The sequence below is a fragment of the Aedes albopictus genome, chromosome 1 (assembly GCF_035046485.1).
Source record: "Aedes albopictus strain Foshan chromosome 1, AalbF5, whole genome shotgun sequence".
Classification (NCBI taxonomy): Eukaryota; Metazoa; Arthropoda; class Insecta; order Diptera; family Culicidae; genus Aedes; species Aedes albopictus.
The window spans coordinates 111,440,239-111,458,198 of NC_085136.1; the positions used below are offsets into that span (position 1 = coordinate 111,440,239).

General features: G+C 41.6%; 1 protein-coding gene across 1 annotated transcript in view; it reads left to right on the forward strand.

The window, feature by feature from the left end:
* The first annotated feature begins 1,896 nt into the window (after window positions 1-1,896).
* LOC134289014 (beta-alanyl-dopamine/carcinine hydrolase-like) overlaps window positions 1,897-17,960 on the forward strand; it is a 48,122-nt gene continuing 32,058 nt past the window's right edge. The window contains exons 1-2 of the mRNA XM_062854995.1: window positions 1,897-2,023; window positions 16,400-16,546. Of these exons, the coding sequence (XP_062710979.1) occupies window positions 2,019-2,023; window positions 16,400-16,546 (152 nt within the window). The 5' untranslated portion in view covers window positions 1,897-2,018. The remainder of the gene's footprint in view (window positions 2,024-16,399; window positions 16,547-17,960) is intronic.

The window sequence follows — 17,960 nt, forward strand, 5'->3', positions numbered from 1 at the left end:
ATTCGTCGCCTCTACGATGTGTCACGTCGCCTTAGTGGGATGCCCGTGAAAGACACATCTGAACAGCTATTGACCGACCCATCTGACCAGCTGAAACGAGGTCTCGATCACGATGGAAACCTTTTCCAAGTGTCGGTCACGTCACCAACACCTCAGCACCATCCGCCAACTGTTCGATGCATTACCCTTGTCAACACCGTCACTCCATCATTGTAGGAGATAGAAACAGCCATCCGTAGCATGAAATTGAACAGAGCCCCGGCGGTCGATCGCATATCAGCCGAGATGCTCAAAGCTGACCCCGTAGTAACTGCACAACTACTGCAGCAATTACTCTGCAACATATGAGAAACCGTGACATTTCCGATCGACAGGATGCAAGGCGTCTTAGTAAAGGTGCCCACAAAGGGTGACCTGACTGTATGCGATAATATGCGAGGTATCATGTTGCTGTGCATCGTTCTCAAAGCCCTCTGCAAAGTGATTCTTAACCGAATACAGCAGAAGATCGACGCAACTCTCTGGCGGCAGCAGGCAGGAGCAAATCAATGAATTCCAAGAATCTCTCTACCTGACGTTCATTAATTACGGAAAAGCTTTCGACCGCTTCAATCACTCTTACGCGCAAGGGTGTCCCTCAAAAAATCATCGGCCTCGTTGAAGCGCAGTACAGGGCATTTTCGTGCAGCGTACTGCACAACGGTGTCTTGTACGATCTCATCCGGGTCGTTGCTGAAGTGAGGCAAAGATATATCCTATCACCGCTACTGTAGGTGCGATTGATCGTAAACCAAATGTTGGGTTGCTGTAGCAGCCCAAAACCATGGAGCACCTAAATGGTTTCGAACTGGCTGATGACGTAGCCCTCTTAGCTCATCGGCGCTATGATATGCAGAGTAAGCTCGATGATCTTGCCGATCGCTCCTCGGCGGCAGGTCTCACCATCAACGTCAACAAGACCAAATAGTTGGTAGCAAGCAGTAGTAAGCACGGTCAACCCTTCCAGATTGAATGTTGAAAGTTTCCAATATCTTGGTATCTAAATGTCGGCATCAAGAGCGACATAGGTGATCAAGAAGGCGAGAACTGATTTTACGAGTTTAAGAAATGTATGGAAAAACAATCAGATTAGTCTACGCACCAAAATCCGAATTTTCAACTCCAACGTAAAATCTGTGCTAGTGTACGCCAGTGAAACTTGGTGTGTATCGGTGGAGAACACTCAACGATTGCAGGTATCCATCAATTTTTTTTTTTTTTTTTTTTTTTTTTATTCCTTGTTGGGTATATAAGTCACTGCGACCAGCTTTTAGATCTATTGTGACAAATGCCCCAGTCCATCAATAGATGCCTACGGTATATAATTCGTGCATGGTGGCCTCACATTGGATCTTCAACGCTTTCTTCAATGCCCCATCGTCGATGTCTTCAAAAGCCGATCTGGAGCGAAAGTAAAAGTGGTTCGGGTCGACCACACTCTACGTAGGTGCGGGAACGAAATCTTTCAATTCGGCCCTCTTCATCACCATGGATACTCATGCTCAGGACTGAAAGTAAGTACCTAATGGTCATGCTGAATACCCGCGTTTCTACTGCTGTGGCTATATGGGAAATATTTATTCCAATAAGATAATGAAGCGTCACTTCCTCGTTAAGTACGGTATGCTCGTCCAACTTTTGCTAACTTTCGTATAAAATATTGTTGTAGCAATAAATCAATTTGAATCTCTAATAAAACCCATGTCCCATCACTCTCATCAACTGTTATCTCTGCTATACACTCAAATAGACTTCATGGTTCTTCTATGTTATTCTTTTAATAATCGCTATCAAATTTCATACAAACTTATCACTCGCGTTGTCAGCAAATGATCCACTACGTCCAGCTCGGTCACCATAGTCATACCGCCTTCGAGTGCTTCGAGTTCGGTCGGTAGTTGGTGTTTATCATTTCGAGTGACTTGTTGGTTTTGCTAACCGTTTTGCAGCCTACTAGCAGAGAAAACTGCTCCACAATAATGGGGTAAATGTCGGCACAAGCGCTTTTAGTGCGAAGAATTAGATTAAGCCTAACCAGATTAAGCTTAACATCGTCGCCGTCGTCGTCGTCATCACTCATAACCACCGATCCTTCCGGGTTGCTCTCCGTCCCCATCGCGTGTCGTGTCCGTCTGGTCAGTGAACTAAATTAGCCGAAAAGGAAGTGCGAAATAGTTTTGCGTCACCAACCGCACGATTTTCGGATCGATCGCATTTATTAGGTATCAATCGGGCCTAACTGTTTCATCTGTATTGGGACGGGACGGGAGGGTTAGCTATGCTAACGAACTGTATCAATCGCACCCAGCATCAGAACCCATAATCTTGGGACGGTAAAGCTTTTAGCACACCCCACCCCTTGCGTCGTCGTCGAGAGATGAATGGAAACATTTTGATCACCCTTTTTAATTAGTACTCGGCTCATCGTTGGACTGGTTAATCCTCGCAGGTGTGTTTTTCTGTGTATTGTCTTGGATGGGCGTTACTAAAGAACTTTTAATGATTTATATTAGGGAAGCCAAGCAAATAACTGGGATTAGTGGTTTCATTTGAATGGATTAAATGACTTGTCTGTTGGTTTGATTTGGATTTGACGTAACCCGCTTGTGTTAAATGAGCCCTTCAGCAGGGTCTATCTCCTTTAGTTGAACCCGTAAATGTCCAAGGTGAATCGCGAACAGTTTTTTTTGGCGAAATGACCCAGCTGCGGCCTGCTTTTGAACATAGTGTTGCGAAGAACCATAGTTTATTTAGCGTTATATTACAATTTGGGTAACTTACGTATTTTCGGCCGTTTTGTTCTCTTTGTCATGGGGGGTTTCTGAAACCTTTTGAACTCAAAATTGGCATCATATCTTTCCCAATCAAGCTGACTGATATGACCACGTTTCAGGCAATTTGGTCGACAAAAGCGTCCCACATTCGCCAGATCGTTCTGCAACTGGTCCGCCCACCTTGCACGTTGGTAATCCAGATCTTCTTGTTCCATCTGTATCTCTTGGAAACACAAGCCTTGCAGGGTTGTTGTCCGGCATACTCACGGCATGCCCTGCCTATCGTATCCTTTAATCTCTGGCCACCTTCCCGATGTTAGGCTCGCCGTAGAGTGCAGCGAGCTGGTGATTCATTCTTTGCCGTCACACACTATTCTCCTGTACACCGCCAAAGACGGTCCTAAGCACCCCACGCTCGAAAACTTCGAGAGCTTGCATGTTCTCCTCGAGCATAATCGAAACCTGCGTGCCCATAGATAACCACCAGTCTTATCAGCGTTTCTTACGTGGTACATTTGGTGCGAATGTGAATCTTTTTCGACCACAGATTTTTGTGGAACCTATGGTAGGCGCGACTTCCACTGATGATGTGCCTTCGCATTTCAAAGCTAACATTGTAGTCTACCGAAGTCCTCTACCAACTCGGAAGTTTCCCCGTCTACCGTAACACTGCTGCCTAGGCTAACCCTGCCGTTTGTGGTGCTGCCTGCCAGCATGTACTTCGTTTTCGACGCGTTTACCATCACTGGTGTTCGCTTCATTTTTGGAGGATTGGCCGCACGATGAAGATCTGGTCCGTTGTCGAGCGGCCGTCAACGAAGCCGGCTTGATAGCTTCTCACAAACTCATTTACTTTGGGTGACAGACGACGGAAGATGTGTATTTAGAAAGCCAAATTATAACCTTTCTTGTAGATTGGACAATTGACTTCTTCTTCTCTTCAAAGCATGCTTCTCAACCAAATCAACTTAAGATTTTCTTAACGCCTAACTTATGAAACAGCCTTTAAATAATTCATAATGATTAGAATGAATTTCATAATGTCACTGTATGACGTAAAATCATCTCAAAGTTTGGTTGTAATACATATTTAGCAACACGGTATCCTCAAGAGTCGGTAGCCGTGTAGATTGAACACGAGCACAGTGATCCCTACGTTTATAAATCGATTTCAGTCTACATCATTTTAAAGTTTTTTTTACTGCTTTCTTAAGTCTATCTTATGAAATTAGTCATAACAAGCACGATCAATTTTCATAAGGTATTGGATACCAATACTGTTAACCTATGGCAAAAAATCATAAGGTATTTGGATGAATTTCGTTTTTTCCGTAACAAGCACGCGCCATGGCACTTTTTCCCGGAGTCACTCTTTTGACAAGGTTCTCGTTTCTGCCAACAGATGTCAAAGTGATCGTTAGCTTTCGAAAAATAAGCATATTGCAGGAAGAATTCCGAAAGAAGTGTTGGAAGAAAGAACACCTGGGGAAATTCCAGGAATAACTTTTCGAATAATTCCAGGAGAAATCCAGAGATTTTTTAGAACAATTCCAGGAGAAATCCAAGAAAGATTTGCGAAAGTAGTTTCTAGCGAATTCTTGAGAAATTCCTAGGAAAAACTCACGGAATCCCTGAAAGACTTCCAGAAATATTCGCGGAATACCATGAGAAAAACCATGAGGAATACCATGAGAAATCCATGAAAGGATTCTGAGAAGAAAATCTGTGAAATTTCATTTGGAATCTCTGATAGAATTTTAGAAAGTATTCTTGGAAAAAAAATATTGGAGAAAACTGTAAAAGAATTCCTGTGGGTATTCCAATGCGACGAATCTCTGAATAAAACAAAAAAAAAACAAGAAAAATACCGGGACGAGTTCTGCGTGGAATCCCAGCAAAAACTGCAGGAGTTATCCCTGCGAAAAGACTCTGAATTGAATGCCTGAAAAACTATGAAATATCCTATAAAAAACACCCTGGAAGAACGCCGGGAATAATCCTCGGAAAAATTCCGTGGGGAATCCCTGGAAGAATTTCAAAAGGATTTATCAAAACAATACAAACGGTTATTTCGGAAAGAAATTCATGGACGAATTATTGCAGAAATTTATGAAAAAAATGGTGTAATATATATCCCTGGAAAAATTGCGGGCTAAATACTGGATAAATTCTAGAGAAATTCTGTAAGGAACTCCGGAATTAAAATGTGCGAATAACTGGAGCAATTCTGGAAGAAATTCTGGAACCCCTCATGGCCTTTCTTATATTTTTAACGCATTTTTACACACTATATTTTCTTCGCATTTTTTGGAAACGTCATAACTTTGCCGAAAATGAACAGATTTGAATGAACAAAAATTTGTTTTCTAGGTTAAGGACTAATGTAAACAGGAAGCATTTGCATGTTTTGGCACTGGATTGTTTATTATATCAACGATTTGGTGTCCGAAATTTAACGTGGACAGACTTTATAACTTGAAAGAAAAAAGAATCAAAAAAGTTGGAAGCATACCTGGAAGAATTTTGAATGAAATTCCAGTCCAAATTCTAGAAAACATAAGTTAGTTAGAATTCGTTAGAATGAATTTTTAAGGAAGAATACCGGAAGAAATCCTTGGAAGAATTGTTGGAGAAATACCCATTATAATTCGTAAAAAAAATCTAAAATAATTATAATTAATACCAGGAAAAATCCGTGAATAGTCCCTAGAAAAATTTCAGAAAGATCTTCCGGAAGCATTTTTGTAGGTATTTTTAGAAGAATTCTGGAAGAAACTCTAGGATAAAATCCAAGAAGAATTCCGGAAGTAATCATTCCGGGAGAAATCCTTGATCCCTAATAAAAACATTTTTTTGCGCGGGTAGCTTGGGAATAATTCCGAATGGAATCCGTGAAAGAATTGTGGGAGGATTCTCTTGAAAAATTTGATAATAAATCCGTGGTAATTATTTCGAGATACATCCCTGAAAAAAATGTGGAAGGAAAAGCTACGGAAACGGCGTGGAGCGGATCTGATGTGATGGTTAAGTTAAAGCACGTGACTATCACGCCGAGGACCTGGAATCGAATCCCTTTCCCGAAAAACTCGCAAAATGGAGTTCTTCCTTCGGAAGGGAAGTAAAGCGTGGGTCCCGAGATGAACTGGCTAGGGATATAAATCTCGTTAATACAGAAAAAGCTACGCGCACGGGATGAATCCTTCAAGGAAGAGTTTCAGAAACACATGGTAAGCGGATCAGTCGTTTAGATGTTTTTTAAGCTCGGAGTGTGAGTTCTGTTCCTACTCCAGTCGGGAAAACTTTTCGTCGATCTGAAAATTCTGCACTGGTCCACTAAGTGTTAGGCGAGGTGTTATGTGTTTTGTCCCTCGTCTAGTGTTAGCAATGCAATGTTCAGTCTGCGCAACCTCTGAAGACGGTAGCAATTGTAATTTTGATACGGGAAGAATTCCGAGGGGTCCCTTGACAAATCTCCGAAAAAAACACGAAAGAATTCCGGAACGAATCGCTGGAATGTTCCCGGGAGCAATATCTGAATTCAAAAAAAATCTCAGACAGAGTGCCTGGATAAAATTTTGGAAGAGCTCCGGAAAAAGTCCTTGATATAGGATTTAGGAAGAAACCCAAGGAAAAATACTCAGAAAAATTCCTGCAAATCTGGCAAAATTCAAGGAAATGCCTCTGAAATAATTTTAGAAAATCCGGGAGAAAATCCTAAAAGGATTCCGAAAGAATTCCGTTTAAGTTTGATAAATTTAGTAGAAAACTCACCGATTTCCGGGAAAATCTTTATGAGAATACCAGGAAAAAATCCTGAAAGAATTTCTGGAGAATTTTTCAATAGATTTCTGTGAATAACGCCTAGAAGAATTCTGGAGGGCATGACGATTTCTGTGAAAAACATCTGATGCAATTCCCGGAAGAATTCCTGGATACATTGAGGATTTCCGGGAAGAAATCTCGGGAAAAATACTTGGAGAAATCCTTTTAGGAGCTCCGCGAACAACTGCTGGAAGAACCCCAGAAAAAAGTCCTTTAGATAGTTCCGAAACGAATCTCATGAGCAATTTCGCAAGAGATCGCTTTAAGAATTCCGAAAAAAAACTATATAAAAGAACCATCGGAAAAGAACCGGGGTTGATCCCAGGAAAAATACTGGAAGGAGTCCATGGATGGATTTCAGGAGGAATTTCTCGAGGAATTCCGGGAAAAATCACCGAAAGAATTCGTGGCGGATTTCCTGACAGCCTTCTGGGAGGACTCCTGGAAATATATCCAAAAGAAACCCCTGGAAAAATTCAGATTGAAGTCCATGAAAAATCTTCGAGTGGAACCCTTGGGACGTTGCCAGTAGAAATCTGTAGAAGATTTAAGAGATGATCCAGCCTAGGGCTGAAAATCTCTATAATAAAGTAATAATAATAATAATAATAATAATAATGTAGAAGATTTACGAGAGATGTCCCTGAAAAAAAGGGATAAATTCCTAGAAGAACAGTGGGAAAAATTCTTTGAATAATTTCGAAACGTGACTCTGGAAGGATTCCTGAAGAGATCCATGTAAGGATTCTGGGAGGGTTCTATGGGAGAATTTCGTAGGAAATTTCGGGACGTATTCCTAAAAGGATAACTGTAAGAATTCCTACCTTATTTTATCATCACTTCTATGCTCGAATTTTACATCTGGACAGATCTGGTCTTGTGTTTCAATCAAGTAGTGGGTATCAAATTTATTTCGAGCTACTTTTATTGTAAGAAATTCAAATTGTGCCACAATACATTAATACTTTTATGTTATAAATTATTAATTTATAATTTTTGCTCGATTTTTTTTACATTCTATACGAGCAAAATAATATCTTCAAGAAAGAGGGTCGCCTCCAAACTGTGGCCTCGGGCTCGTATATTTGACACCTTATCTCTAGGAACAATAATGGAATTTCGCGGCAAAATTCTTAAATTTTGCGAACTTCAATTGTGAATTCCACGGACCCATATTTTTTACCGTTTTGTTGAAGAAATCTTCGAATTTGCATGTCATATGAATAATTTACTTGGTTTTGTGAGGCGTAATCATAAATTCACCAGAAAAAGTAACAAATTCAATAAAAAGTATAAAACAAGCATATATTTAAAATGCAATAAACTCGTAAATAACTTTACACTGTCAAAAGTTATCAGTCAATTTATGCTAAAATAATTGTAAATGAAAAAAAAAATTGTAAGAAATTTCAATAATTTTACCAAACTTCGCGGCATTTCGCAAAATTTATCAAATTTTGTGGCCATAGCCCAATTTTGCGGTTTCCATTGTCCCTATATCTCGTTCTACGTCCATTATAGGTTCAGCAAGAAGAAATCATATCAACAAGATAATAAGCAAACTTACCATTTTTGATTTGATTGATTCATTTGTATTTATTTAAGAGACTTTCATCCCTTGGCTGGTTCGTCTTTTTACCATTTTTATAATTTTGTACAATTCTATCAATTATCTAAAAATGTTCAGTTTGCTGTAACTTTATGTTAGCATATTTATTTTGCCCTACCAACGATGGACGTAAAAAAGGACGGACTGTATTACCGTCTCTGTGCCTGTGTGACAGGCATGACGATAGTTTATGTCCAACAAATTCGAAGAAATGTTCATCATGCGAAGATCGCGAACCGTCTGGGACAGTAGTGGTTAACCATAACCAGTCATCGAAATACTCGATGTATTTTTACTAGGTATAACCTCATGCAGAGAAAATTATACATTCAGTCGGTTGACTTGCAATTTCCATGGCGACACCATGTGTACAACACTTGCTTTGTTACACCACATGCAGCTTGTCGTGTTAGTTGTTAGTTAGGTTTTGATGCTAATTGAAGAAAGTTCTCTCCCGGTTTCCCGGTTTTCGTTCGGTTCTAAGAATTTCCGTGCATGACCGTGACAGTCAATTTTATGCATATTTGCATAACTGTAGGCGTTTTGTGATCTTACGTGTTGTAAAGTGATGAATGTTGCAAGGTCAAGGCATTCATAAAACTGAAGGCGTTTCGTGCTGGTTTGCTTATTTGATCCTGGATTGATTATGGGGTACGATTTGTTAGTGCTCTCTTAAGAATGGCTCCTTCCTTTGAAAACGCTGCATATTTTCTTGGGAATCATGTTTTGGTTTAGTTCATAGTCTACGATCTATATAGGGAAACTTACGTATTTTTGGCAACTTTTTTCTCTTCGTCAGGTGGATTTTTTTAAACCTTTTGATCTTTAAATTGGCGTGAAATATTTTCCAACCAAGCTGAATTAGTGAAGTTTCAGGCAATTTGGCCCTATTCTGGAAGTAGCTCTCCAGTATCTGGCATAAGCTATCCGGGACTCCTAGGTGGTGAATGGCGCAATCAATGACGGCCCAGCTGACGCTGTTGGACGCATTCTTCACATCCAACGTGACGACCGCGCAGTACCGAATTCCTCTACGCTTTTTCTGGAGCGCTATCTTCGCCTAATCGGTTACGGACTTGATAGCGTTCACCGTCGTTTGACCCTTACGGAAGCCAAACTGGTTAACCAAGAGCCCAGAGTCATCTGGTGTTTCGGTATAGACCATCAGCTTCGACAGAATGTTCCGTTCCAACAGTTTCTCAGAGGTGTCCAGTAGACAGATAGGTCTGTATGTCGACGAGTCACCGGGTGGCTTCCCGTGTTTGGACAACAGAACCAATGTTAGACTTTTCCACCTCTCCGGAAATTCACCTCTGTCCTTCCAGGCACATCTGCATACCCATTCTGAACATATCAGAACATGCCTCGATGACCGTCTTGATGTCTACCTTCCCTTGGTCGGTTTGGCTAAGGGGGGGACGGCAGCTCATGGTCTTTTATCGTGGCGCGGGAGCAATGTTCCCGCGATCCTATGCAGCATCTCGGGTGAGCGTTCCGGGCGGGAGTGGTGACGCTCCTTTCGTTTTGGCCTAGACTACTCTGTAGCCATCTCCCCAGGGTACCGTATTGGCTGCCTGGCAAAGATTTTCGAAGCTCACTCGTTTTCTTGTCTTAATCTCTTTGTTCAGCGCCAGTTTAGCCGCCCTGTAGGCCTCACCTCTTTCCGCTCTACCCTCATCGGTACGAGCTCTTTGCAACAAATGCCGCCCTATTGAGGTCAGCCATTCTCGATGGCTGTGCCCTCCTTCCTCCAAGTTCCTCCCTATTTCGTATCGCCAGATGGTCACTGTGCGTGTACCCATCGTCGACCCTCCAGTCTGAGCTAGGGTTTAGTTAGAAGACCCGGGCTCCAGAAAGTGACGTCAATATGATGGACTCTACACCGTTCCTGCCCTGCTGTAGGTAATTCTTCAATCTACTTTCGCGACATCCACGTTTAGTCTAGCCATGGCTTCCAGTAGTCCCAGCCTCTCGCGTTAGTCGATCGGCTATCCCACTCGATCGCCCAGCCGTTGAAGTCTCCGCCGATGATCACAGGACTCAACCCTACTAGTGCATCTAGCGTTAGCGCATCTAGAATTACTGAGAACTGGTCTATCGGCCACCTGGGAGGGACATAACAACTACAGTAATACACTCCATTGATCTTCGCGAAGGCCTCGTGCGACCTGGAAATTATTTCCTAGATCGGGAATCGACCGGTTGTACAGATCGCTGCTAGCTTGGCCTTATCCGCTACCCAGTTTCCGTTAACGGGGAAGGGGGGGGGGGGGGAGTTAATGTGTTAGGGGTCCGCTAGTAGGGCGATGTCTATACTTGACTCCGAGACTGACTGCTACAGCAACTGTAGTGCGGCTTCACAGTGGTTCAGGTTTAGTTGTGTAAGTTGCATTATCGTTTAGAACTTCGACCTTCATCTGTGCCTCGACCAGGAGATTATGCTCCTTCTTGGTCAGAGCCAGCGACTTGCGGAGCTTCAGCAGGCCCTGTTCCAGATCCTTACTGATGTTGTTCCGCCCACTCGTGTAGCCGATCAGCTCGTCCAGCTGTTCGGCAACTATCAACATCGCGGTTCAGCGCCCGCGTGAGGTCATCTGTGCTTCTTCGACCGGCGTGTAGTAGATATGATGTGGAATTAAATTAAATTAATTTTAGAGTGTGTATTCGTGGATGGTATAATTTGAAAGTGCTCTATTTTCGAGCAAGCGATGATGATAATGATCATCAGCATAGGAGCCCTTATGAATGTGTGCATAACGTTGCGCTTGAGAATGGTGCGCGTGATAGTTATCATATGAAGCTATGTAAGAGGGGAGATGTGTTGGTGTGTTCGAACAAGAACACTTGAAGTTGGAGGTTCTGCTTTCTCTTGTCTTGAAAGGCAAGGGCATTCTGTTGGCTGATCTTGGATCAGATGGATGTGTTTTGCGCATCATCTGTTTGAGATTTGGCTTGTCGTTTTCCGCAGTCACGACACGGCGCTGTGCACCTCCTGTTCTACTTGTTGAACTACCTGCCATTTGTTCGCTGGTGGGTGCACAAGCCCCTCGTAGTGGCGATCTAGCCAAACCTCCACGCGCGAACGGGTTCAACGCCGCTCTTTTCGCTACTCCATTCTCGATCACGTTGTTACTGTTGATGGATTTCGAAGTCATGTCTGTTGGGCCTCCCTTAGAGAAGCTATCCCTCACTGCAAATGAAGTAGTCGCCAAGGATCCTGGTGGTTATCTAAGCTAGCATAGCATAGCCAAACGTAATAAGTCCACACTAATGTGTGGATATGGTTCGCTTTAAAAAGAAACCTAGGCTCCCATCTACAAGCCAGGAACAAGGTAGGAACTTGTGAGGCCCCGAGCTATGCTGGACGCTCGGCTTAATGACTCACCGTTTTGCAGCCCGTTTATCTTTTCGCTGCTTGTGGTTAATAGTTAATCAGGGAACTGGGCTTATCTTCCCAGAAGTTCTACATTGGCATTTCCTCTAAGCACAACGCTAAATAAGGCCCTGTCCATAAACTACGTAGACTCATTTTTGGCCATCTCAGACACCCCCACCCTGCCCCTCGTAGACTTTTGTTCATACGCACCATTTGATGAATGCAATTGGAAATCATTGGAGATATACCATGACTCCGTGCGGCTTCCAATATGGCATCGAAAGGCACATTGTCAAAGGCACCCTCGATATATAGAAAACACCCAAACAAGATTGCGATATCGTAAACAACCGTGCGTAAAAGAGTCACAGTGGACTTACCAGATTGGTAGGCATGTTGGTTCACATGGAGAGGCACGTTAGCTAGATGAACATCATGGATGTGATGATCCACAATGCATTCTAAGCATTTCAGAAGAAAAGAGGTCAAACTGATAGGTCTGAAACTCTTTGCTTCTTCATACGACGCACGACCCAGTTTCGGAATAAACTTCACAGTAATGTCCCGCCAAGATTTGGGAATACACCCTGTAGCAAAACTGCAAACAAGTATTTTTTTTTTTCAAAACGTGTTTGAAATATTCAAATCCCTTCTGCCCAGGAGACTTGAAAGGAGCAAAGATATTAAGTGCCCACTCAATCGATTCTATAGTTACAATATTTACTCCGAGCCGAAGCCAGGGAATCGTAACTACAAGAAAAGACATCAGGTTCATCCGAAGATGTAATATCCACACATCCAGGGAAGTGTGTGCTGAATAAGCATTCCAGAACCTCCTCATCAGAGGAAGTCAGATCGCCATTTGGCAAACGAAGTTCGTTCACTCGGAAATCCTTAGATTTCGCAAGGATTTTATTTAGCCGACTGACTTCACTCAAACTGGGAACATTTGTAAAGCCTGTATCCGCAATAATCGGGACACAGAAGTATGGCTGTAGCTCTGTAATGAATCGGTAAAATTGGCCAAATAATTGACTGAGAACTCTTTGGTGTATGTTTATTATTTGTGTCAAATTTCATAAAAATCGATGCATTACTTTTAGCTGTGGATGAAAAACAAACAGATGTGGTTTTAAGCATTTTGTACAATCATGACCAATTTTCATTCGCATAGTAGATGGTTCTTTTACGCTACAGTTCAAAGTTCTGTGATGATAATTATGAAATTTCGTTAGCAGTTATGATACTTATAGAGACACTTTCTTGCAAAATATCATCAACTTTTATCGATTGGTTCGAAAGCTACTTGTGTTGATAAGGGTGAGTGTTAGTGAAAATTTTTCGTGTTTTTCATGTGCGATGTTTGCCTATTCATAACTTTTGAATTTCTCTACCAATTTTCATGAAATTTTCACAGAAGGTAGTTGATTATGTGTATATTATGTCGGCAAAATTTGATGATTATTGGTAAAGTACTTTCAATAGTACAATCGATACAATAGAGGGTGCTGACTAATTGCTGTCTGAGGGGCTAAAATCACGTTCAGTCATAATACATGTTTCGATTATAAAATAGTTGATAGTGCATCGATTTTTTTGAAATTTTGCCCATGCAACAAATGTAGATTGAGAGGTTTGTGTTGAAAATTTCAGCTATTTCCTTTGACGAATTCAAAAGTTGCAGCGCTGACAAGCAAAACTAGGAGCTGTACAAAATTCAATGGCGCACATTCTACTCTTTCATTGCTACAACAAAAAGTACTGCACCGATTCACATGAAATTTTGTAGGTGAGATGAACACATCTTAAGATTTTATTAGGTCAAAATTGAGCAATTTTAATGTATCTATTACAGAGTTACAGCTGTACTTCTGTGTCCCGATTATTGCGGATACAGGCTTTACAAAGGTTTTTTCAGCCGGATCGTTCAGCAGACCGGAGAGCTTTCCTATAGGTCTTGCGAGCCTCGAAATTTCAAGAGCACAAATCTGAAGAACCGAATGTCGGTTCGAGCTGAAAAGTTGATCGATTGGTTACCCGCTGCTGGTGACCAATCGATCAACTTTTCAGCGCAAACCGACATTCGATTCTTCAGATTTGTGCTCTTGAAAATTCAAGGTGTGGCTTCGACATATATTCACCTGAAAGCCTCCTAACCAGCCGAAAGTCGCCTGTTCAAACTCTTTCTACATTGTTTCCTCAGTTTCGCCAGATCAGAGTTCCACCAAGGGGTTCCTCTTGTAATCTTCACAGACCATAGAGGGCATGCTTCTTCAAAAGCTTCCGCGATGAAGGTCGTTGTAGTATCAACGGTATCATCTAAATCACTTGGAGTGTCAATGGATGGTGAGTATCCATGAAATTTGGCTGCAACCAAATCAGTAAAAAGATCCCAGGTTGTTTGACCGGGGATTACTGAAGCTGAAAGTCTCTAAAATAAAGCAAAAAAAATGTTTAAAAAAGATGTAGCGATGGTCAGATAAAGATTCTTCATCTGACACATGCCAATTGGTCAGCTCGTGACTAATTCTACTAGAGCAAAGCGTCATGTCTAACACTTCCTCTCTAGCAGATACCATGAAGGTTGGGCGGTTGCCTATGTTAAGTAATGCAAGATCTGTACTACTTAGGTACTCCATCAAACTGGAGCCTCTCAAGTTAATGTCTGAGCTGCCCCAGATGATATGGTGAGCATTAGCATCACTGCCAACAATTAGCGGAAGGCCTTTTGAAGTGCAGTATGCGATGACTTGTTTGAAACCATCCCCATTCATGATGCGGTAAATAAACCGAGCAATAGACGTATTTCCTGTTGAGGTTTCCAACAGATACATCTTGATTCTTGACAAGCACACAAGCTCGAGGCATAACACGCGAGTTTGCCATTTCATGTTTACTGAAAATAGCAAACATCGGGTTCACAAGGTTTCCTAGATAGAAATTGCCCTTACGAAAGTAAGGTTCTTTGACCAAGGCCACTTGGGCTGTACCATTTTGCATAAGACTGCAAAGATTGATCGTTGCTGTTCTTTTATGCTGAAGATTGATCTGAGTTATCCTAACCGTAGCCACTACCCAAAATAGGTAAGATTAAATTCTTTGCAATAACAACACAACAAAGGACAGCAGCAATAAAACCAGATCGGTATCAATTGGAAAACGCCAAAGGCGAGGATACACAGAATACACTGTGTAAATCGCATAATGCGAAACCATATAGGTGAAAATTTAAACTAATTAACAACCTCTTCATAATCCCGCCCTTATTTAGTCTCAAGTGAGACTAAAGAAGGGCAACTGAATGTCTCGGAGAAGCACAAGGTCCACTGCATCATTGCTCCGGTTAGCGCAGTAAGGACAACATACTGCGGAGGGCGCCCTGGTACTCCACAGGCTTCGTTTGCGCTTAGGTTTTTATTAGACCCCCCTAGCCATTCATTCCTAGGCACGGTAAGCATGACGCCGCATCACACCACTAATTAGGGGTCACCTGTTGGTGAACTCTTACCACCGGAACAGGCGGTCCGTAGTGTTATTCTTAGCCAATTGAGACAATCGCTACCGACACTACACAGCTATCTAGGCTGTGATCGAGAAAAGAAGTTGATATTGATTATCAACTTCATACGGGCTCTAAAAGCCTCCTAAGCCTTCCCTAAGAGTCCACGTAGTTTATCGACAGGCCCTTAGGCTCGGATCATTACCCCTAAGTGCCAGTCTTCATCGGGGGTGGCGTTTTTACTGGGTGCCTAGGAGATACTTAAGCTTCCCCAAATCTCAAATTCTCACGATAAATCACGGAAATACACTACCCGTCTTGTCGTCTTGTATGGCTTCTTCCTTCGTCCTAATGCCGATCCAAATGTAATGCGGAATGCATTACACGCCTCACCGGGTGCAGGGAACCCAAAGAGACTTTTCAGCAGTCGGTCAGCACAGACTTAAGAATATGTAGGTATAGGAGAGCGTAAAAATCACCACCCAACTCGTCAGTTCCGCCTCAGAACGTGAGGGGGTTTGTTAGTGCAGGCAGAACAACGATCGCGATTACGGAGAGCATAACCGCGAGAACGGTCGCCGCCGTTGTCGTCGTCGTTGTCATCGTCGTCTCGTCTGGTGTCGTGAATCGATCGTGAATGGTCGTCCCAGTCGTGGAAGCGTCTAAAAACTGCAGCAAAAAAAGGCCTGCTCGCCCAACACAGCTCATAACGTCGGGTCGTTACATTTTAAACCCTAGTGAGTGGTAGCGGTCGTCGTCGGTGTGGTAGCCGCAGCACCTGACACAGAGCACTGAACAGTGTGGTACCTGAGTAGTTCCTCGCGGCTCGCGGGCGGGTGGTTGGTTCGTCCCATCGTCATCATAATCATCGTCATCGCGGCGCGGTGCGGCGCGGGCTTTTTCCTTCTTTCTATTTTAGTTACTAATAGGTATAAAGCGGTTAGACTGAGCACTTTTTAGGCTTAGTCGTGTTGCAATTCCTGATCGAGGCGGAACTATCTCTGGAAACCGATTTTCCTCAGTGCGGGTGGTGTGACATATTGACCGTGGAATCGAACAGCGAAACCGTGGGGTGATTGCTTTTGGAGGAACATACTTGAAGAGAATTCTTGGAAAAGTGATTTTAGAATAAATATTCTAAAAACTGAAGATTTACTCGTGAAAAAGTGATTAAGGATATTACAACTGCGTTTCAAAATCGACAAAACTACAATACTAAAGAAACAGTGTGTTTAACCGTGAATACTAATTTGAAAATTTTGATTTCGTGAATCCATCAGTGAATCAAGCAAAATGTCTCCATCGATCAAGAACATCCCACGGCGTCAGGCCATCCCGATCCTGTATACCCGAGGAACCCATTACGACGTTGGATACGATGTGGTGAGTAGAACCCACATTATTGTGTTATATTATTTAGTGGATACTTCTGATTTATAAAAAAAAACAAACAAACCATAAGGTAGACAACTTTTTATCCAAACAAATAAATTGTAGTTCGAAAAAACTTTGAAGCTTAACGGTGTTCAGAATAGCAACAGTACACAACCGGAATGCTTCTTATAAATTGCAACAAAATTTTAGCAATCAGTATTGATATGATTTTGTTTTGATTTTTAATAAAAATTTGTTATATTTTCGTACAATATTTGTTGCAAACTTTGTTATGTTCTTTTAACATAATTGTAACCAGCTTCATTAGTCCATGCAAATAAATGCAGTTGTTTGTAACAATTTATAACAAAATATTTTATACCTTTTGTAATCGTACGTATCAAAATGAAATTTGTTAAGTTAGATTCTGTCTTTTGTATCTTGAATTGTTTTTCGTTATTTCGATCATTTGAGTAAGTAGTTTTATATCCCTTCCGGGACGGAGTGCAAAAAAATGAAATCTCCATACAAATGGCTCAACTTTGGCTCTCCAGAACTCTTAGATTCCCCAACAAAACAACAATCATTTTCCTTATTTCCTTTTCTTTCGATTTCTAGCTTTAACTACCTAGAAAAATCGGAAATAAAAAATATGCGTCAGATAAAACTTTTTCATATTTTACGGATTTTGTCCACTTTTTGTTCACCTTGTTTTGGAAAATCTCACAGGCAAGTAATGACTGAATTATTGAAACAGTTTAGATCACTTAAAACAAAGTCTAAACAGATAAAACATATGCAAAACTGTTACCGCTCAATAGCACAACTGTGCTGGTTCGTCACGAAAGGGATATCCCAATTTGTATTATATTTACTGTTATTTTTTGAAGGCCTTGTTACTCCGGTGTCAGTAAACCGATGATAATTTTGACACCGATTCAAAAATCACTTATAAGTATTTAGAATTTTCTTTGAACTCCAGCTTCTTCTAGCCAGTGTCTTAAATTGTCAAATTACAGTCATCCTTATCGGCGCCCAGTGGCTCCTGCGTCGTAGATTTGTTTTTGTTTTGATTATCGTATCGACAACCCGTGTGCCACTCTCTGAAGTTCAAGCGATGAAAAATTCATTACCTTGCGGTCTGCTGAATTTCAACCACCCACTGCTATTCAAAGTCAGCATATTCATCTTCAATTGATATTTTTTGGTTTAAGCACGATTTGAAAGCAAAATGTGCTGCTGGTTGATACCATTCACCTAAAGCAAGCATAATAAATCTAATTAGGGCAACATATCGATATTTGCGTGCCTTAAATAGCCTAAAATCATAAAAAGTCATTTCCAAATTAAAAAAAATCATATTCACATTCACCGTGCTCGGGCTGAAGATCAAAACAGAACATCAGCTACAGTTTATTACACTACGAGGCGTCGCTCTCATTGTCTTGCTTTCTGTTTGTCATGTTC